At 40.2% G+C, this 22755-nt stretch overlaps 1 protein-coding gene and 2 long non-coding RNA genes across 6 annotated transcripts in view; 1 reads left to right on the top strand and 2 right to left on the bottom strand.

Annotated features, from left to right (window-relative positions):
- Window positions 1-15504, top strand: part of LOC109909192 (bromodomain and WD repeat-containing protein 3) — a 28095-nt gene extending 12591 nt beyond the window's left edge. Inside the window, exons 39-42 of one of the 4 annotated variants that reach the window (XR_004203948.1) lie at window positions 113-466; window positions 604-759; window positions 872-2531; window positions 14989-15504. Coding sequence is in view for 3 of the 4 variants with exons in the window: in XM_031795609.1 (XP_031651469.1) it covers window positions 113-466; window positions 604-759; window positions 872-2286 (1925 nt within the window). In the remaining variant the exon portion in view is untranslated. Of the gene's footprint in view, window positions 1-112; window positions 467-603; window positions 760-871; window positions 3488-14988 lie in introns of those variants that run through there. The other 3 variants (XM_031795611.1, XM_031795610.1, XM_031795609.1) reach the window with 3 other exon arrangements.
- On the bottom strand, window positions 6021-7829 carry LOC116354748 (uncharacterized). The gene is made up of 2 exons (XR_004203950.1): window positions 6591-7829; window positions 6021-6383 (listed from the first exon to the last, which is right to left on the bottom strand). It is a non-coding gene; the product is annotated as an uncharacterized LOC116354748 (long non-coding RNA).
- Window positions 11586-13078, bottom strand: LOC116354747 (uncharacterized). The gene is made up of 3 exons (XR_004203949.1): window positions 12909-13078; window positions 12665-12777; window positions 11586-11982 (listed from the first exon to the last, which is right to left on the bottom strand). It is a non-coding gene; the product is annotated as an uncharacterized LOC116354747 (long non-coding RNA).
- Window positions 15505-22755: the final 7251 nt, after the last annotated feature.

Genomic DNA, 22755 nt, shown 5'->3' with positions numbered 1-22755 from the left:
GGTAGAGAGCAGATAACTGCCCTTCTGGTCAAAGGTCTGTACAGAGCAGATATTTTTTTTAGTTATTATATGATTATTAGCCATTAAACTGTTGTTGCTGCACTGTGTCCAGAGAGGGGTTCCCAGATGAACGGTCATCGCAGAACATTTGGGCGAGAGAGGCGACGAGGGAACGAGTCTGAGAGATCACCATCCGAGGGTACAGACACTTACCGGGATGAGGAGGAGAATGTGGGCCGCAGGACATTGAAAAGGAAGACTGCCAGGGCAGCCGTTAACAAGATGAAGCTTCTGGAAGCCTCTGAGGAAGACGATGGTTCAGCCTCTGAGGATGAGGACAAACATAGGCGGAAAAGCAGCCGCCATGCGACCCGAGTCAGCAAACGCACTGCCGTGATCCAGAGCAGCTCTGAATCCGAGGATCAGTCATCAGCCTCTGGATCCGAGGATCCGTCATCAGCACAGAGTAAGCACACAGTCAGTTTAGACCGGTTTGGATCAACTTTTGTTTTCAAGGATCTCCTGTACCAGAACCACAAAAGGGGGCATTCTTTGAGAACAAATTTCAACACTATTGGGTAACATATTCTTTCTCTCACCTAGGTTCTAAAAAAGGCAAGGATTCATCGGGTGATTGGGAGAGCAATGAGGACAGTATTGAGAGTGAAGCTTCATCCTCTCGTTGCCATCAGAATGGAGAGAGTAAGAACTCCAGCAGCCGCAGGACGACCAGACAAGCTGCAGTGACGGGGGGTAAGGGTAAGAGCTACAGGCATGCTCTAGATGCTTTCACAGTCCAGGCTACTTTCTCTCTGCCTTTACTCCAATTTCATTCATTTGTTGCTGTAGTGTTAATGTTTATCTCTTTCAGATGATTTGTCTCATGTAAATGGCTACAGCACAAAACATCAACCGGCTGTTAGTAACTCTGAGAAAGAGGATGAGGAGAGCTCTGATGGTGAAGAAGGGGAGGAGGAAGAAACTATTGTGTCTCAGAAGTCCTCCAGAAGCACCGCAACTGCTGCAGTGAGCAAAAGTAGAACTTGCATTACCAGTTATGTGGCAGAAGAGAAGTCTGGCTCCAGAAAGAGACAACACACAACACGAGACCACAATGCTCAAAAGCACCCTCACAAAAACGGGAGGAGGGTGGAGAAAGAACATCCTAAAGACTCTGAGAAAAATTGTAAATTACCATCAAAAAGCGAAGAGCAAACATCTGCCTCAACCCACAAAGAGGATGGCCCTGAATCAGAGGAACTCAGTGACACTCCAAAGAGATCAAGCTCTCGCAATAAAATACTGAAATCTGAAGAGGAGGAAGATGGGGAGGAAGACGAAGCAGACGGCAACCATTCATACGATGAATCTGAGGGAGAATCGAATAAAAAAACTCCATTGCGAAACAAAAAGCAGAGTCGCAATGACTCTGCTTCAGAGAGCGAGGAGGAAGTTGTACCCAACAGGAGAGCAAGGAGGAAACTGCATGCTTCCTCAGAGGAAGAATCTGATGGGAAGGAGAAGCATAGCCCTAGCATGCGGCCTTGCCTTCGAGCCCAACCAAAAAAGAAATATATCAATGAAGACTCTGAGGAGGACTTGAACTCTGAGATGCAAGGCAGTTGTAAGAATGGGAAGAGCAAAACTGTTTCACATAAAGGATATCAACGCAACCGAAGAAAAGCCTCCCCAGCTGCTACAAAACGACAGTCCTCTTCCAAGAGAAAACGCATTTACACCTCAGACTCCTCAGAGAACCCGGATGAAAACAAACAGTGCATGCGCAAGGCTAAAGCTAAGAGCTACTGTGACAAGGACGAGAGGGAGGCAAAAAGATCCAACTCAAAACATCCCAAGAAGGAATCTCGATCCATGTCAGAACCCGAGGACTGTAATAGTCAGGAAGATGCCTCTTCTCAAGGGTCAGAGGATGAGAAGGAGGTTGAGTGTCCGAGATGGAAGAGACGTTTGGAGCGACAGAAACGCAAGCGAAAAGAAAGCTGCAGCAGCAGTGCCCACAGTTCTGCCTCTGAAAGCGAAGAGGAGGAAGAGTCCTCTGCCTCTGAGAAGTCCTCTGCTAGCTCAGGTTCCCAGAACAGTACAAAGAGAAAAAGCCACAAGAGGTCAAGGGTCAGCGAAAAGGGTGCCGTCCGCCACTCTCGACAACGCAGGAGGGATGCATCTGAGGCAGACACCGACCAGTCGTACAAGGAACCCCAGAGTGGAACACGTATCAAGACCCGAAACCGTGGCAAACGGACAGTGACATATCACGATAGCGAATGAAGGACTTGGCGCAGCAGGCTTAGCCAGAGCGAGACTAACTGGAGACCTTGAAGACACTTGATCGCCACATTAAGGTAGTAGCACTGGAGCCCTTTCAAAAGGAAATGCTGTGAATCTGTTTCATTCAGGGATATTTATATTTTCTATGAAAAAAATAATCATAAATGGAGAAAAAAAAGGTTAAATGTATGAATGCAAGCATTTGAACAGCTGGTTTTCACAAGTGTGTGTGTGTGTGTGTGTGTGTATATATAAAGCAAACCACCTCCCATTCTGCTTTTGTGATTTGGCCAGCTAAATAACCGTTTGGGGGAGCATTGTCAGCTTGGGTGCTATCTTAATATACCTCTGTTTAATCAAGCATATTTTGCTGGTTTGCACTAAGAAACACACTGTAAAGAGGTATTTCATACACTAGTTTTGCATTAGGAACTCAGGGGTCAACTAAGTTTACCGTAGTCTCAGAAATGCAGTCTTGGGAGTTAGAGTAGGTAGGGATAAACATTTCCAGGATGGCGGATTCAGTCCAAGTACACTCGCTGAGACAACTAATCTTCTTCACCCTCCTTTTGACTTCAACACTCCTTTGTAAATCCACACGAATTATCCTTTAATGTATTGTGTGGTGACTTGTTGATATGAGCCAAAATGTACAAATTTGAATTCCTAGTTTTCCTCTGTTTTGTCTTCATTTTTTCATTGTTTATTTTGCAATATTTAGTTGTATTCTAGTCATTGATTGAGGTGTAAATATGAGATTGAGTGATGTGGTTTGGGGATCACTCTGTAGCAAACCATTGCTTATTTAAATTTGAGTATTCATTTTCCTTTTGTATGACATTACAATGCATTGTCTTGCCACATGTCACAAATTGGTACCCTTTTGCCAAGTACAGGAAACCAAAAAGTACTTATTGCAAAATACTGTGATTTCTCATATTGGGAAGACATTCTAGTGTTGTTCTGTATTATGTACGCTCAGTATTAAATTCCTTTTCTGAGATTTTTGCCAGTCGTGTGTGTGTGTGGGGGGAGGGGGGGGGGGGTCTTGAACTGCAATTGCATTGACATTTTTGCTTAATGTTTTTCATACTTTGATACAAACAGATTTCACAGGGAAAAGTTCCTGGTACTCAGTATGGTTGTGGAGTGCAAGAGGGCTGTTTTTTTCTGGTTAATAAAGACATCAATTCAAGGCTAATTTTGTATGTGTTATCAATTTCAGTGTTGGTCTCGAGACCACATTAAGTGTCTCTGTCAGATACATTTTGTACTGATACATTTGTGCTCAGTCTGACAGTGAGGACATGTAATTTCTTCCCGAGACCAGCTGAAAAGAGCAGAGTAAAGAAACAAATGATCATCATGCATTGTGACAATGGAAAAAACTGCTTTGCCAGACTAAGTCTATACAATTCTGCCTTGAAACATTAATACAGTCTTAACAGCATATTTATTATTATAAACGTGTTTGTTTTTTTCGCAGTGGGAACCTAATACTAGTGCACTCATGTAGGAGAGTGCACTCTGTAACACAGGCCCGTTGGTGTAGTGGAGTTTATACGCAAGTATAAACCGTATACCCACTTCTTTTCAGTGACTATTGCGTATACTTAAGGAATAAGGCATAAGGGGGTGTGGTATATGGCTAATATACCACAGCTAAGGGCTGTTCTTACGCACGACGCATCGCGATGTGCCTAGATACAGCCCTTAGCCGTGGTATATTGGCCATATAACAACCCCCCCCCCCCCCCCCCCGATGTGTCTTATTGCTATTATAAACTGGTTAACAATGTAATTGGAGCAGTAAAAATAAATGTTTTGTCATACCCGTGGTATACGTCTGATATACCACAGCTGTCAGTCAATCAGCATTCAGGACTTGAACCACCCAGTTTATAATTACTTCTTAATGCCTGATGCGTATCAAAGTATTGTAGTGCAATAGAGAAATCATGCACAATGTAGCATACGAAATCGCAAAGCACGTGAACTCTATTCACATGCCCGCCGCGCACAGTTTCAGCGGAATATCCAATTAGCTGAGTAGAGTGTTGGAGGCTATTTTGTAAATGACATCACATGAGTGAAGGATGCTTTGTTGCGAAATAGGAAGCCAATTCTAGGTGTAATTTTGGATTGGAGATGCTTAATGTGAGTCTGGAAGGAGAGTTTACAGTCTAACCAGACACCTAGGTATTTGTAGTTGTCCACATATTCTAAGTCAGAACTGTCCAGAGTAGTGATGCTGGCTGGTCGGTCTGGCTGAAATGTTATATAGAGGATGTCTTCGTAAAGACAATCAAAAGACTTTGTATTTTTTCAAGAGTTGTTCATTTGTTAGGCGATTGGTTAAAGGTGCAACACAATATTTATTAATAAATGACCTTTTATCTAGTTCAGTCTTATTAACCCCTTAAACATATTTTGTAATGATCTCTTACCTAGCTTGATGACTGTGGGCATTTTGGTAAATAGAGACTGTGGATTGTGGAAAAAGTTAGGAAATTAGCTTTAGATGCCCCCCCAAATGATGGGGAGGACCCCCAGCTCCCCCTGCCACTATTTTGAATGTCTAAAGAATATATATGTTGTTCTGAAATATGCACACAGAAATACCGGACTCTTGTTTATGGTAGTGATTTGACAAAATGACAATCATGGGCTTGAATTGGACTCTCGGCCTTGACTCGTCTCAAACCCCTTGTCCACCTCCTGGTCTATCCCCCCTCCGGTCTCGGTCTTGACTCGTCTCGAACCCCTTGTCCACCTCCTGGTCTATCCCCCCTCCGGTCTCGGTCTTGACTCGTCTCGAACCCCTTGTCCACCTCCCGGTCTATCCCCCCTCCGGTCTCGGTCTTGACTCGTCTCGAACCCCTTGTCCACCTCCTGGTCTATCCCCCCTCCGGTCTTGGTCTTGCCTCTGACTTAATGTATGTTATATTAAACAGAGTAAAATGTAGGCAAGCAAACATTTCAGATGAACTACTAGTCGAATAAGACATGGGAGAGATTAATTTTGGCAAAGAGATTTATTATTAGACTAATACATTTGAAACAAAATGACAAACTGAAAACTGCAGACATTACTAGTGTCTCCTCCGCGATCAAACCGCCATAACAAATCAAATGAAACACAGCCTAACGTGATCATTGACAGCTGCCTTGAAGGACACAAATAAAAAAATCATTTCTGCTCCTATGATCAGTGAAATGTAGGCTAAACTGACAATGGAGTGAAGAGCAGAAATCTCAACCAGCAAGTACCCCTGACTGCAGTGTGACTCTGCTCACATTTGACCCTGCTCACATTTGACCCTGCCCACATTTTTTTGTCCATCTGATGTTTGACAGTAACACACATTTGCGCAAGGCACAAGTTGAATACAAACCTATTTCATTTTTGAAGATTGTAAGAAATATTATATAAAGTACCAGCAGATGTAACACTTTTTGCTTCATGCTATATTTGAGACAAACTACTGATAGTTGCAGTGAACAGCAGACTTGTTATTTACTGTTAAAATTGTGTTGATAAATGTTATAACTTTGTAATTATATTATTTAATTGAGCATATATACACACACAGTTACTACCATCCTGATTTATAATGTTATTTACTTTCCTCATGAGAATGGAGACAGACTATACCATATAGACATACTGACAAGCTGAATGTGCTTTGTACATTAAGTTATACCAGCTCCAGTGAAGAGATCAGAGACTCGGGTGACTTCTACGTCATCTTTACTAAACATAACACAATTAACAATTGAAACAATTAACACAGCAGACAAAATAAGATTTGACCACTTCACTCCTGCTCCTCTAAAGAGACAAAGACAGTCATTTTCTTGTTGTCAACTGCCTCCAAATAGAACAACTTATAATCTCTCTGTAACATGAATGGTTCCTTGAGGAGAACATTTCTCTCTTCATCCAGGCCATCATACAACTGTAGTTCTTTAAGGGTTGTATTGTGGTCTTCCCCGTCCATCCCAATTACACTAGAGAGGGGAACAGTGCCTTTAAATGTTTGGAGTTCACATCACCTTGCTGCCTCTAGGGTGTCCCTTAGAAGAACATCTGCTTCCTTGAAGAAAAAGGAAGAATAAATATTAAGAGTAGTGCCTCATTGAGTGATCAAGTCAAATTATACTCCACTTTCACAATACAATGCAAACAAAAGCCCCTATTACTAAAGGGGTTTTCAGTGATATCTACAACTACTCAAGTCATCACAACTATTATATCTTGCCATGCATCAAGTCTTCAGCATTACACACAGTAGACTACATACCCAGGTCACAGCTCCCAGTTCGTTGTGCATTTTGTTTTCAGTATCATCTAGAAAGAAAATAGACAGTGGTCTATTGGTGGTCAGAGTGTTGGGCCAGTAACCGGAAGGTTGCTGGATAAAAATCACTGAGCTGACAAGGTAAAAATGTCGTTCTGCCCCTGAACAAGGCAGTTCACCCACTGTTCCTAGGCTGTCATTGTAAATAAGAATTTGTTCTTAACTCACTTGCCTAGTTAAATAAAGGTTAAATAAGAATGCACCTTACTTTAGCTAATAGCCTATACAGTACCTGATCCTGCAGAGCTGGATGCTCTGTGACTTCTTTAAACATTGGTTTAAGACTATACCACTAATGACACCTCCCTGTAGTGTGTTTTGTTTTCGCTGGCTTTTTCGATCTTTCAACCTCTCTTCTTCAGACCTTAGTGAGTGAATGACATACATACGAAAATATATTCAGGTCATTCTGGCTACAGTGAAACAAGTGATTTAAAGGATGCAAATGAAAAGTTTTTATAATGTTCAAGACTTATGGCATGGGAAAGTTCTGCAGGAGAACTAGACTTATGGCATGGGAAAGTTCTGCAGGAGAATTAGACTTATGGCATGGGAAAGTTCTGCAGGAGAACTAGTCACCACCATCGCCTAATTTGCTTCATGTTTTCCTTTGAAAAAGAAAATCACAAAATCGGATGGGGATTCCAAAACACATATCCACTAGTGATGAGAAATTCATAATTTATATATACCTCAGTGAAATCACACTGTGCTTCCATTGCAATGTACAAAGTTTAGTGTAGGCCCTGTGGTGTGAACAAGGTACAAGTTTCAATAAAGGAATGTAAATCAAATATTACAGTTCAGTGGAATAATTTAAAGGAATGTCTAACCTGAACATCATCCACAAAAGTCCCCCAAGGTCCAGGGGACAAGATCCGAGCAATGCTTATGTACACACAGTATGTGAAAGTAAAGAAAAAGTCAAATTCAACAGCGTTTTAATACTCCAGCATTCATAACAGTTTTGAACCAAGTTGGAACATGTATGGGTTTTGCTGGACCAGAAAATGTATTTGACTGCAAACACACCATTTCTCACATCAATGAACTCACATGCCAAAAATGTTTCCTTGGACACTGTTTCAAAGCAATGTGCATGACTTCTTCGTAAATATGTTTTGAAATATGTTTGCAGTGTGGACAAGTTGCAATGACTTTTGCCATGTATTTCATTACTGTATAAACTAAACTCAGCAAAAAAAAGAGAAACCTCGCTTTTTCAGGACCCTGTCTTTCAAAGATAATTCGTAAAAATCCAAATAACTTCACAGATCTTTAAACCCTGTTTCCCATGCTTGTTCAATTAACCATAAACAATTAATGAACATGCACCTGTGGAACGGTCGTTAAGACACTAACAGCTTACAGACGGTAGGCAATTAAGGTCACAGTTATGAAAACTGAGGACACTAAAAAGGCCTTTCTACTGATTCTGAAAAACACCAAAAGAAAGATGCCCAGGGTCCCTGCTCATCTGCGTGAACATGCCTTAGGCATGCTGCAAGGAGGCATGAGGACTGCAGATGTGGCCAGGGCAATACATTGCAATGTCCGTACTGTGAGACGCCTAAGACAATGCTACAGGGAGACAGGACGGACAGCTGATCGTCCTCACAGTGGCAGACCATGTGTAACAATACCTGCACAGGATCGGTACATCACACCTGCGGGACAGGTACAGGATGACAACAAATGCCAGAGTTACACCAGGAATGCACAATCTCTCCATTTCTCAGACTGTCCACAATAGGCTGAGAGAGGCTGGACTGAGGGCTTGTAGGACTGTTGTAAGGCAGGTCCTCACCAGACATCACCGGCAACAACGTCGCCTATGGGCACAAATCCACCGTCAGTAGACCAGACTGGCAAAAATTACTTTTCACTGAATTTCTCTTTGTCTCACCATGGGTGATGGTCGGATTCAAGTTTATCGAAGGAATGAGCGTTACACCGAGGCCTGTACTCTGGAGCGGGATCGATTTGGAGGTGGAGAGTCCGCCATGGTCTGGGGCGGTGTGTCACAGGATCATCGGACTGAGCTTGTTATCATTACAGAAAATCTCAAAGCTGTGTTACAGGGAAGACATCATCCTCCCTCATGTGGTACCCTTCCTGCAGGCTCATCCTGACATGACCCTCAAGCATGACAATGCCACCAGCCATACTGCTCATTTTGTGCGTGATTTCCTGCAAAACAGGAACGTCAGTGTTCTGCCATGGCCAGCGAAGAGCCCAGATCTCAATCCCATTGAGCACGTCTGGGACCTATTGGATCGAAGGTGAGGGCTAGGGACATTCCCCCCAGAAGTGTCCAAGAACATGCAGGTGCCTTGGTGGAAGAGTGGGGTAACATCTCACAGCAAGAACAGGCAAATCTGGTGCAGTCCATGAGGAGGAGATGCGCTGCAGTACTTAATGCAGCTGGTGGCCACACCAGATACTGACTGTTACCTTTGAACCCCCTCCCCCCCTCCTTTGTTCAGGGACACATTATTCCATTTATGTTAGTCACATCTCTGTGGAACTTGTTCAGTTTGTCTCAGTTGTTGAATCTTTCTATGTTCAAACAAATATTAACACATGTTAAGTTGCTAAAAATATACGCAGTTGACAGTGAGAGGACATTTTTTTTTTTGCTGAATTTGTGTGGGCTGTGTAAACTCGCTATGTGCAACTATGGGAATGGCATCAACGATAGACATTTAGAGCCAGCCAAACAAAACAAGGCATACATTGAAGAAACACAGAAAATCAACAATCAAATTGATTACATAACTGTACATGTAAACCTAGGCTTAACGTAAACTCACCTCATTCCGTACAAATGTGCGCAACCGCAACATTCAAACGAGGCTACAAAGAAAACTAATGGGGCTGTAGCGACTGTGTTGACTTCAAAAGAGTTGATCGACATGGTAATGGCTCTATAGTATTGGAGAAAAGTTGAAAAAACGGACCCTCCGTTACATCTAGACGTCGTAACGTACAGCACACATAAAGCAACTATTTCTGTCTTACAGTCTCTCTCCACCAGGTGTAGCACTTCTCTCATCCTTTAAAAGCAAGAAATGGACAGTGACAGGGGGAATACCTAGTAATTTTTGCGTCATCATTGCATGCGATCATCATTCTCAAAGCCGCTGTTTACTTCTAAGATCACTTTAGCACCGCCCTAAAAACCCGATTCAAATTTGACACAAACCTTCAAATAGGTATGTAATGAGACATTATATAAACTCTTTATAGTGTTTTATTTAAATTTTAGAGGCGATAAGTTGATAAGTTGGACAGATCGAGTGGAAAAAAGCTATTTTCCCACACGACATCTCTCCTCACTATCACGCATTAGTTTCGCTTCCCCACCCGCCATTTTAAAAAATGCCTACTTGAATTATGCAGAAACGGGCAGCGTTTAGGTTATGTAATTGATTCGGTTGGAAAGGGGAGATATTGTGCTTTACAATGGTATTGACATTACAGTTGATCTGGAAGTATTACGTTTTTGGGGTGCTAAAATAAGGGCAATTGTACGGACCAAGGCGATGTACGAGTTTACGTTACTGCCCCATGTAGGCAAATTTGTCCAAATAAGTGTCATTTATTGTGAGCAATTAGCTAGCTCACGTGCTCATGGTTTATAGTGCTATCCATGTAGGTTAGGTTCGATTGAGATTCGCTTTCGTTGACACCATTGCCTTTACCTCAATTTGCGTGACCTCGAAGGAGATGGGAAGGTTTTGGGTTAAACCGTTTGACTCCGCCCACATTGAGCCCGGCCGAGAACTGCACCATGCAGTCAGGGGCTTCTCAGCAAGTAGCAGCAATGAAAAATTTAGTGTGTGGGCGTTCACGCCAATGGGGGGGGGGATTTCTGCAGGGGTGGATTTCAGGCACAACACCTGCAAATCGTGCAAATATATATTTCAAACACTGGCGTGGAGGGCATTATCACTTTTATACAACGGGTTACCAACATATTCAGATAATGATTGACATATTTTCATTCAAAACGTTATATTTTATTAACCCTTTCACACGTACCATCACACGGGTGTGATCGTTCTACAGTGGTCCCTGAAGCGTACATCACACCCGTGTGTTTAGAACACTCTTTAGAATGCTCGTTTAGAACGGCAGTTTCGAATGACGCAACAATCAGCGTTTGAGCTGGCCACACTTTTTTCAGAAACTATTTACACAAACACAGTCCTTACAAAGTTATGTCCAGAATGTCAGCAGTTTATTTTTGGATGCATTGTTCAGATATTCACAGAAGTAAATATAGCATAACACAATCATCCTAACCGGAAAAATGTAGGCTACATTTGTCCTAGCGCTGAGGAAAGATTGACCCAACACAAGCAGTCATATTTTCTAACTGTCGGCTGACGTAAACTACAATATGAATTAGCTAATAGCAATTACTGTATATAATTAATCACATCACGGGTGAGCTCACCATTGATCGAAATAACTAGGTAAAACACTTTATAGAAATCGAAAGTAATCCGACGATTAGTTTCAGCGCGCAGCCATGCATTTTTTCCTCACAGAAACCGAAGATAAGAGAAGACGAGATGAGTTTGGTCTGTTTGTAGTATGCATGTTGAAGGGGTGTGTCATCTACCGTCGTTCACATCCCACCATTAATTTCCGGAAGTCCTCAAAAAATGTGTGAACTCTTACTCACCTCATTTTGTTATAACATCTTTGGTCAAACAGACGTGAATCCCGAATGCATTGTATGTCAACAAACATGGCTACACAGCTGGAATTAGCTTAGCTCATCATAATCAGTACAACCTTCAAAAATGTATTTTACACACATAATATGTGCCCATTACAATCTGTGCAAGAATCTGAATGCATGATTTGTCACCTAGAATTGAAAACACGTGAATAAAATCGTAAATACACAAATAATTACCACACAAAACATTTTCTGATAGTGATTTATTGATACAAGTAGCGCGTGCCGGCAGTCAACCACGTAACCTCCCACTCTGCGCCATTCAGTGTTGTTGCAGCCATGATACTATGCCTTAGAGATGGGGGTGGAAATGCAGTTGTTGTTCAGTCACTGCATGGATATTAAATATGGGTTATGCATATTCCGTTTTATTGTCCTCTAGTAAAACAAGTTGTTGAACCAACTACCAGTACTGCAATAAAATAGATTAATATTACATATTGGCATATGTGTTTTCTTGCTGTGTTTTCATCCAGTACAACTGTTAAGGAGTGTACATTAGCATACAAAAGCTGTCCTCATTCTTCAGCTCCAAAGATGTCCAGCTCCAGTTATGATATTGGCAAATAATGTTTCTGGTTTCTGAAAGTACAGAATAAAGAGGAATTATTCATTAGAATACAATATAAGGATATAGCAATAAAACAATACTACAAAGAAGTAACATAATAAACACTGCTATAAAAAAAAATAGTTTATTGCATTGACAAAATCACAGATTTGAGTTATAACAGTAAGAAACTAACTTTTGAGCTCCACAAGGGGGCAAGGCAGGGCAGAATAGAGCTATGCTGAATAGACCAAATAAACAAACCATTGTCATATTTTTTATTTATTTAACTAGGCAAGTAATTTAATTATTTACAATGATGGCCTACACCGGCCAAACTCGGACAACGCTGGGCCAATTGTGCGCTGCACTATGGGACTCCCAATCACAGCCAGTTGTGATACAGCCTGGATTTGAACCAGGGTGTCTGTAGTGCCATAGACCGCTGCGCCACTTGGAAGTTATAAGGCCAGGGTAGCTTCAAAATACAACACAAGCTAATAGTTTTCTGACGCAACTAGCATCGTTTTACAGAGCTAATAGAATAATGTAGCTAGGTAAGCATGATTGACAATAACACCATAAAGGTTATAACATGTGTAACGTTACCTCACGTGTCCGCAGTTATAAGGAATATATTATGATCTACAGCTACAGCAGAAACGGCATACGGAAACTATTATTATAACTATTATAACGTACTAAGGCACTTACTTTGATGGAAACGCAGCCTGGATTTGAACCAGGGAGTCTGTAGTGACGCCTCTAGTACTGATGTGCTGTGCCTTTAACCGCTGCACCACTTGAGAGTCATAAGGCCATGGTAGCTTCAAAATGCAACACAAGATAATACTTCTCTGACGCATTTAGTATTGTTTTACAGAGCTAATAGAAGAATGTGGCTACATAAGCACGATTGACTATAACACCATAAAGGTTATAAAATGAGTAACGTTACCTCACGTGTCCGCGGTGATAAAGAATATACACAAATATATTATGCTCCATACATACAGTACGCTACAATAGAAATGTGGAATAGAAAATGTGATCACGTGTGCAGATCCTGTTCTGACGGGAGATGAGCAAATGTCTGCAGACGTGAACTGCACAAACAATTGGTAAGTGCTTGGGGAATTTTGTCAGTTTCAGAAATGTCCCAAAAATGTAATTATCCGCAAAAGTAAAAATGACTATTTTTATGTGAATGAATGAGGAGGCGGAACACACCTAAATTCAAACTGTTTTTAGAAAATAAAAACTTGTTTGAAAATAATTTGAAATTGAAGTTAAAACAACCTATAAATATAAACAGGCTGCGTGCTTGCTTTAGTTTGAGGGCAGCGCGGATCAAATGTACTGTTACGTATCAATCACATTCTGGAATGGAGAGAACATTCTAACATCACGTGCATAAAAAAAACTCACGCTGGGGCGACCGTTAGAGATATTTGGAACTCACGCATGAAAGGGTTAATTTATCATTTCATCCTTCAACAAGATATAGTCCCGAGACCAATCTAGGGTTGCTACCCAAGCAACGTTCGTTCTATTGGTTCGGTCTTTTTGTTCTGTATCTACTGACGCGACACAGTCGTTCATTCTAAATGTTCTATTGTCATACTGGCAACGTTCTTATCCCTTGCTTGCTAGCTAGCCAACTACAGTTAATTTACAGTCACCTCAAACAGTGCAGACAGAATAACAACAGTAGCTGCATTTGTTTAAGCTGTTTTCTAGTGACATGTTTTTGGATTCATCCATAACAATGAGCTAATGAGGCACGATTTCGCTTGGCATAGAAAATGTGCTCACTCGTCAGGACACTTGTTCAGAGGAGCTAGCCAACACAATCACTTCCAATTTTAGCTGGAAAGACTGCAAACTACAGTAGCTGCACTTCGTTTCGTTTAACCTTTTTTCAATTGACATTTTTTGGTGATGCCAGCTGATTCATGATTTCGTCTGGCTGAGAAACGCTGCCTGCCTCTATCTCGTCCCGACTCGTTCATTAATTACTATGGGACAGCTGTAGATCCAATGAATATTGAAAAATGTTGCAAATATCGGAGAGAAGACAGCAAGGTTTATACAAATCTCTGCTGTTGGAAACTAAATGTTATTCCAAAAAAAATGAGATAAAATGTCTAGATGCTTTTTATGGTGGAGATCAAGTTTATAATTTGCCTGGCTGGGTTGACGAGACAGTGGATTGCGCAGTCAAATGGAACAGAGTAAATAGCCATTTTAACGTCATAGATTTAGCTGGCGGTAGCTTGTGGAATAGACACCGGCTGGGATGCGTTTTTAACCAACATTCAGTGTACAGGATTAGATCCACCCATTGTTTAAAACAGACCACGGAACACCTTTTCACACGAATGTCCACGGCGGGTCTCTGTAAATTATGCGATTATATTGGAGACAGGTTAATAGCGGTGACTGTCATCTATTAATTTACTTTTATAGTATTTCTAAGTTGAATCCATATCATCCAGGGAAACTTTGTGATAGAACATTCAGATGTGTCTGCCTGACTGTGGGGCTCTATACCTGAATTATTAGGATTTTATTGTGATCACAACAAACTAGGTATTTTGATCAAATATAGATATAATAAATGTTTATATTTGAAAAAATGGGCCTAGCTGAGAATAGCACATTCCGTTTTTTTGCCTGAGTGTGGCACTGTTTACCACATTTAAAAAAATCATTTTGTGACTTTTACTCAACTAGAGATTAATATAAATAGTGTAACAAGAAGTCAAAACTATACAAGGACTGAAGCAATAGACTCTTCACTCAACTAGATATTGAAATCAATTGTGTTTCTTGAAAAGATGGGCTTGGCTGATATAAAAAAAATACATTAAGGGGAAACGATCCAATGACACAGAGGCTGATTATCTTTCTGCACATCTCTTCATTTACAATGCTGGCTGCCTTTGTTAACACAATTGCAGGACATCAAATGCTACCTGAATTCACTCAAAAAAGTAACATAAGTAGACCTTCAGTATCACAACGAGGTCAAACAGGTGTGTGTGTGTGTGTGTGTGTGTTAGTCCGACTGTCCAGTGTCCACAACAACACTTTTGATTATTCTCTACCCCCAGTGTATGTGGTGTACTATGGTTTTAGGCATGCGCTCACAAACCCTAATCTTTTCTCTTTCTCTGTCTCTCCTTCCGGAGGACCTGAGGCTCTTGGACCGCGACTGAGGACACCTCAGCCTGACACCTGAATGTGCCTGGCCCAATCCCACCTTGCCCCCCTCTACCAGCCTGTTGCTTCCTCCACTGATTCTTTCTCCCCCTCAAGTCACTGACCCACTCCCCACACACCTAGAAACTTGTATTTCATGACTTACCATATGACTTTATGAAAAGCCTTCGGTTCCTAGGGTCTTAAAGTGTGAGTACTTTCTCTGTAGTCATTATGCATATTGTCTGAGCCTTCTGGCCAGTAATACTGGTATTGCCCTTTCCTTATTGAAATTGTGAATAAAGGAAGACTATACTTTCATTTTCTATTAAAACAAAATGAAGACATTGTTAGATTGAATGTATTCTTTTATACTGTCTGTATCTCTGTATTACAGTAAATCAAATACAGATTAGTGCAAACTGGAAGTGTGACTTCTTTCCCCAATGATTTCCTAAGGCTGAGGTACTTTTTCAGTTATCAGTTATTCCATACCAACACTAGATGAGGCTGAATGGCAACAACACCACACACAACTGCAATGCAACTTATTCATCTTATTGGTAAATGACTGTTCAGTCTGTATAATATTTAATCAATGAAAATACGTCTTGGCTGAATGAAGGTTTTATTAAACCTTCAAAAGAGACACACATACACAATAAAGGGCATTTATCAAACAAAGTTATTTACTACATCACTTACAGTCCCAGCCTCTCCCCTTCGTTTGCTTAACTAGGGGAATGGGATGAAGAAATCGTTTACAATAGGCAGGGTGGGGCTCATGGCAACATTGAGCCATGACTACATGGAACTCTATTCCACATCAAGTAACTCATGCAAGCTGTAAAATTAGCTAAAATATATATATATAAAAAATACACCTTATGGAAAAGCAGGAACTGTGAAGAGACACACATACAGGCACAGACACACTCATACACACACATGATAACATACACATGGGTTTGTGTTGTAGATATGATGTGGTAGAGTAGTGGCCTGAGGGCACACAGTTAAAGGAAAATTCCAACCAAAAACTATCGTTTTGTGTTGGTTTCATTAGACACTTGTTGACCTAGTTCCAAAATGTTTTTCTTTTCAGCAGTCAAGATATGTAACCTTTAAAATACAGAAATATGCAATGTAATGTTTTTAATTGTTGGCAGCAGCTAATGGGGATTCATAATAAATACAAATACAACAGGCAGAATGCGTCCCAAAGGGAACCTTATTCCCTATAACTTTTCCCTGTATAATGCACTACTTTTGACCAGAGCCCTGGTCAGATGGAAAGAGACTGGTAAGTAACTTGAGGAGGAGATATAGCCAGTGGAGGCAGCAACATCCACCAGATAGAGCGGGGCCCGGTGGATTGGACCAGGAACATCCAGGTGTCAGGCTAGGGTGTACGCAGTCGCAGTCCAAGAGCCTCGGGCCACTGTTTGACCTCTCTGTGACACTGTAGGCCTAATTATGTTACTTTTCTGAGTCAATTCAGATAGCATTAAATGTTGTTCTTTTTTTTCTCCATCTCAGAAAGTATTAAACTGTCAAGAGGAGTAAAACAAGGTTGTCCACTATTGGCATAAGTATTTATTATGGCTATCGAAATGTCAGCTATTAAAATCAGATCCAACAATAATATCAAGGGGCTAGAAATACAAGGAAACACAATTTATTTAAATCTCAAGTTGAGTATAATAAATCGTTTTTTTCTGGTCACAAGATAATCTGAATGGGAAAACGGCCATTCTTGAACACGGGGTGAGCCTTTCTTACTAATCTGCTAGAGAACCAGTTCAGATTTAAGTACAGTGTGTAACTGAAGCCTTTAGTAAGAGGCCTATGTCTTGAATATTTAATAATTTCAGCCCTCAGAATTCATATTCATTATCCAGAGAGGTTAGAAAAAATGATCTAGATCATCTATGAGGCTATGGAGGGATCCAAACTGTGGATTAAAAAACAAACAAAGGTGTAGAATGACACCTTTGATTTTAAGCCCTGTATTTCTAGCCCCTTGATATTATTGTTGGATCTGATATAAAAGATATAAAACTGTATCACAGTGCAGGTGCATTTATACGGAGACTTGATTACACACAGGTGGATTGTATTTATCATCATTAGTCATTTAGGTCAACATTGGATCATTCAGATATCCTCACTGAACTTCTGGAGAGAGTTTGCTGCATTGAAAGTAAAGGGGCTGAATAATTTTGCACGCCCAATTTTTCAGTTTTCGATTTGTTAAACAAGTTTGAAATATCCAATAAATGTCGTTCCACTTCATGATTGTGTCTTGTTGTTGATTCTTCACAAAAAAATACAGTTTTATATCTTTATGTTTGAAGCCTGAAATGTGGCAAAAGGTCGCAAAGTTCAAGGGGGCCGAATACTTTCGCAAGGCACTGTATATAAATTCCAATCGTACTATATCAAAAGCCTTTTCAAAGTCAGCTATGAATACCAGGCCTAGTTTCCCAGATTTTTCAGTGTTTTGTTGTTTCCAGTACTTGTCTTATATTATCACCAATGTATCGTCCATGTAAAAAACCTGTCTGATTAGGATGAATAATATCGGACAATACCTTTTTAATTCTATGCGCTATGCATTTTGCAAAAAGATTTGCGTCACAACACTGAAATTTAAGGGACCTCCAATTTTTTAAATGGACTGGATATTTATATTTGAAAGCAGACTGCCTTGTTGAGTATCTGATAGTCTACCATTTTACAGGAGTGGTTAAAACATGCTAATAACAATCCTCTGAGGACATAAAAAAAGGATTGATATACCTCAACTGGTATGCCATCCAGCCCTGGAGTTTTACCGCACTTAAAGGCTTTAATTGCATCAAGAAGTACCTCCTTGGCCTTCACATGAGTCTTTCTGTACAGGTGTTAATTTTACATTATTAATAGAAAAATAATCCTTAATATTAATTTTGGTTAGTGGAGATGGAGGAAACTGATACAAAAACATATGCTTATCGTACTTTGCTTCTTTTTCTAAATATTACTTGGTGAATCATGACTTCATAATTTGTTACAAGTTTCAGTAAATTATTTTTTTGTAGCATTTCTGTTGAAAATATCATATAATGTCACACCCTGACCATAGAGAGCTTTTATTCTCTATGTTGGTTAGGTCGGGGTGTGACTAAGGGTGGGTTATCTAGGTGAATATGTATATCTATGTTGGCCTGGTATGGTTCCCAATCAGAGGCAGTTGTTTATCATTGTCTCTGATTGGAGATCATATTTAGGCAGCCATTTCCCCATTGTGCTTTGTGGGATCTTGACTATGTATAGTTGCCTGTGAGCACTATAGCAACTTCACGTTTCGTTTTCAATGTATTGTTTTCTTTGAGTTTCACTTCAAAATAAAGAGGATGGAACCATACCATGCTGCATCTTGGTCCACTCATTGTAACGATCGTGACATATCAATTTCCCCCATTTCGCCCCATATTCCATCCAGTTTGCTTTTTTTAATAATATATTACACTTGATCTTTCTTGAATAAGTTCCTCCAGTTATTTTTATTTTTCCTCTAACTTATTCCGTGCCTCTATGGTACAGTTTTCTATCTATCTGGACTGTTAGTCCCTCTATTTTCTCTCTTTTGACCTAAATTGCTGGATCAATTGCGGGCCCTGGATCCCAAAAAAAAGATGAGTATTGAATTGCATGGCCTATAAAGCCACATTTAAAAGTGTCCATTACAATAGGAGGATCTGCTGCACCTATGTTTGTCACGATCGTTGGAATAACTGGACCAAGGCGCAGTGTGCGTAGAGTTCCACATGTTTATTTTAATGAAACTCACAGAAAACAATAAAGCGCAAAACGAAATGTGACGCTATGCAGTGCTCACAAGCAACAATACATAAACAAGATCCCACAAAAACCCAGTGGGAAAAGGCTGCCTAAATATGATCCCTAATCAGAGACAACGATAGACAGCTGCCTCTGATTGGGAACCATACCAGGTAAACATAGAAATGAAAAAAACTAGACTACCCACTCTAGTCACACCCTGACCTAACCAAAATAGAGAATAAAAAGGATCTCTAAGGTCAGGGCATGACCATGTTGAAAAAAATATTTTATAAATTCTTCTGTCCTGGTTAAAAATAAGTTGTTATCCAATAGGATTTGATAAAATGTCCAATATCCTCACCCATGTGGAAATTCTGTAAGTGTAATGTATATTTCAATTATTTGATGGTCCAACCGCATTCTATAACCACTTTTTTTTTTAAACTTTTGGTGCCAACGACTAGCTTGATTGAGACTCTGCCTTGTATTTTTCATTAGGTCAGGATATTTAAGCCTCCATATATCCACTAGTTCCAATATATCCATGATATTCGTGATTTCCTTTAGTGCATGAGGATGATAGTTTGTAATGTGATTTTCTTATTTTATTTTTTCTAAATACAGTAATGATAATCTCCCACCATAATAATAGAGTCTTGTATTGCTTATAAGCTCGATCAATTATTAAATATTTTCAAAGAAGCATGGATCATCATTATTTGGACCGTATAGATTAATGAGCCAAATCTGTTATGGTCTTTGCGGATCTGTTTGGACAATTCGCATATTCATATCACAATTATTGTTAATTAATAGCATCACCCCTTTTGAGTTTCTTTGTCAATGGGAGAAGTATATTTTTCACACCCAGTCCCTTTTCCACACAACTTCAACTAAAATTGTTGAATGAGTTTCTGTAAACAATATTATATTCCTTCTCTTTTAGCCAGGTAAATACTGATGGTCTTTTCTTATTATATGCTAAGCCATTAGAATTATAACTAGTTATACTTATTTCACCATTTACCATAATGACATACAAGTTTCAATTCTATTGATCATAATATATGTTTGTAAACTTACCATTAAAAATATGATTGAGTGTCGATATACTGTATCTGTACCATGATCTGCTACTGAGTAAACCGCCATTGTTCTCTAGGAAGGAAATATATTTTCTCCATCTTTGTTTTGAAAAGATGATATGTATCCTCTCTACCACAAGGTGACGATATAATACCTTGAAATAGTTAATTGCTCAGAGCTTTCTAAGTTTTGTGAAGTAAAGGTTTTTATGTTTGAAAAAAATATATATTTGAAGAATCACCAAATAAAAATGTGTGAATTATAATTTATATGCTGGAACATTCAGACTTCCAGTTTTTTTGTTTCAAATATTTTTTATTGAACACACACAAAAATGGTGTATAGGTATACAAGACAGGTATACAATTCTTATCTAAACATAAAAGAGCAGACAGGTACAACAAGACCCAGAGTTCTGGGTACAAAACAAATAATACAAAACAAGACATACAGAACAAGGACATGTAGAAAGAAAGAGGGTAGATGTCGAGAAGTTTCCATACCAGGTGGTGATTCTCTCGTTGGTGCAGCTGTAGAACTTTTTGAGGATCTGGGGACCCATGCCAAATCTTTTCATTCTCCTGAGGGGTAAACGGGGTTGTTGTTTCCTCTTCACAACTGTCTTGGTGTGTTTGGACCAAGACAGTTAGTAATATCATGTTTCTCTTCCATAGGAGCTCATGCCATTGAACCCTCCGTACTTCAGTGGTGTGTTGTGTGCTAAAAGGGGAGTATTACAGTCTTAGATCTAATATTTAAACAAACCAACTGACACAGTTATTCTCTGCCAACCGCCAATGAGATACATCTGTTTGAATTCTGTGTGTGTGTATTTTGCGTGGGTGGGCACAAACTTCATATTTCATTGTTGCTCATCATTTTATTCTTTACCTGGTCCTCCTTGGGCATCAAATGTTACAAAGAGTGTTAGGAGATACATATGGGAGCTACGTAAAGTCTTTGTTTATCCTATATCAACTTCCTTCGCTCAGTTGAGCTGTCTTCTCATTTTACCTGAAGATTTTCCCATCTGCGTTTATATAATCAACTAATTATCCTAATTACCCTGTAATTTTGACTTATTTGATAGAAAATATAAAAAACTATGGATTAGAATATGTAACCTGAATCACTGTTGCCATGCTACAGTATAAAAAGACAGTTTGAATGTGTTAGGCAGATGAGAACCATCCAGAATACAGTGAGGACCCATATTCCCTCTAAATTGTGCACGTGCAGTAGCCCCAAGACTGCCGCACGGCTCCCCCGGGACTGCGGTGCAGAAATATCAGCCCACAGAGGGAAGATAAAGGCCTCCCCAGTGGAGCAAAATTCTAAGGCACTACAGACCCGGGTTCGATCCCATGCCGTGACCGGGAGACCCATGAGGCAGTGCACAATTGGCCCAGAGTCATTAGGGGAGGGTTTGGCCAGCCACGATGTCCTTGTCTCATCGCACTCTAGCAACTCCTTGTGGCTGGCTGGGCACATGCACACTGACTTCAGCCACCAGTTGTAGTGTTTCCTCAAGCACATTGCTACCACTAGCTTCCAGGTTAAGCGAGCAGTGTGTCAAGAAGCAATGCGGTTTGGCTGGGTCGTGTTTTTATTTTTTATTTATCCATTATTTTACCAGGTAAATTTAGCCAGGACACAAGGGTTAACACCCCTACTCTTATGATAAGTGCCATGGGATCTTTAATGACCTCAGAGAGTCAGAACACCCGTTTAAAGTCCAATCCGAAAGACAGCACCCTACACAGAGCAGTGTCCCCAATTACTGCCCTGGGGGATTGGGATATTTTTTAGACCAGAGGAAAGAGTGCCTCCTACTGGCCCTCCAACACCAGTTCCAGTAGCATCTGGTCTCCCATCCAGGGAGTGACCAGAACCAAACCCGCTTAGCTTCAGAAGCAAGCCAGCAGTGGTGTTTCAGAGGACACACAGGTCTCGACATTCACCTCTCTCTCTCGAGTCCGTACAGGAGTTGCAGCGATGGGACAAGACTGTAACTACCAAATGGATATCAGTAAAAAGTTCAAAAATAATAATAATACAACAACGATAAAGCCTTTTTATTTTATCTGTCTCAGGCTGTTAAAATATATAAAATATACTTGGATTTGTTTAATCATTTTTTGGTTACTACATGATTCCATATGTGTTATTTCATAGTTTTGATGTCTTCGGTATTATTCTACAATTTTGAAAATAGTATAAATAAAGAAAAACCCTTGAAGGAATTGGTGTTCTAAAACTTTTGGGATGCATTTTCTCTATAGTTTTTGATGGTAGGCCACTGGTAGGCCTACAATATGATCAAATAGCCACAGTAGCCTACATGGCCACTGTTAAAACTGTAACTTAAAGCGGGTACAGCTTCTGTGTTCACAGTAAACGTGTGCTGGAAGTTCCACATAATTTTCACAATGTTGAAGTTGGCACACAGCAGACCTGAAATTTGCTCAGTGCTGAAAAAAATTAAAGGGGACATTGGTGAGGACCCAGATAGTATTCAAGTCAACCTGAATCTGAACTCATTGCAGGAATAAATCCCATTTTAGTCTGTCGGGAAAGGATTTCTCCAATAGCATATACAATATGTTGTATTATCTGTTGAGACCCTACTCATTTGTTCTAGTATGTGTTATGTCAGCAGTTTGATGCTGATTAATGGGCTTTGGGCC

The sequence above is a fragment of the Oncorhynchus kisutch genome, linkage group LG18 (assembly GCF_002021735.2).
Source record: "Oncorhynchus kisutch isolate 150728-3 linkage group LG18, Okis_V2, whole genome shotgun sequence".
NCBI lineage: Eukaryota > Metazoa > Chordata > Actinopteri > Salmoniformes > Salmonidae > Oncorhynchus > Oncorhynchus kisutch.
Note: the sequence above shows the minus strand (reverse complement) of the source record. Positions and strands in the feature narration are given on the sequence as shown.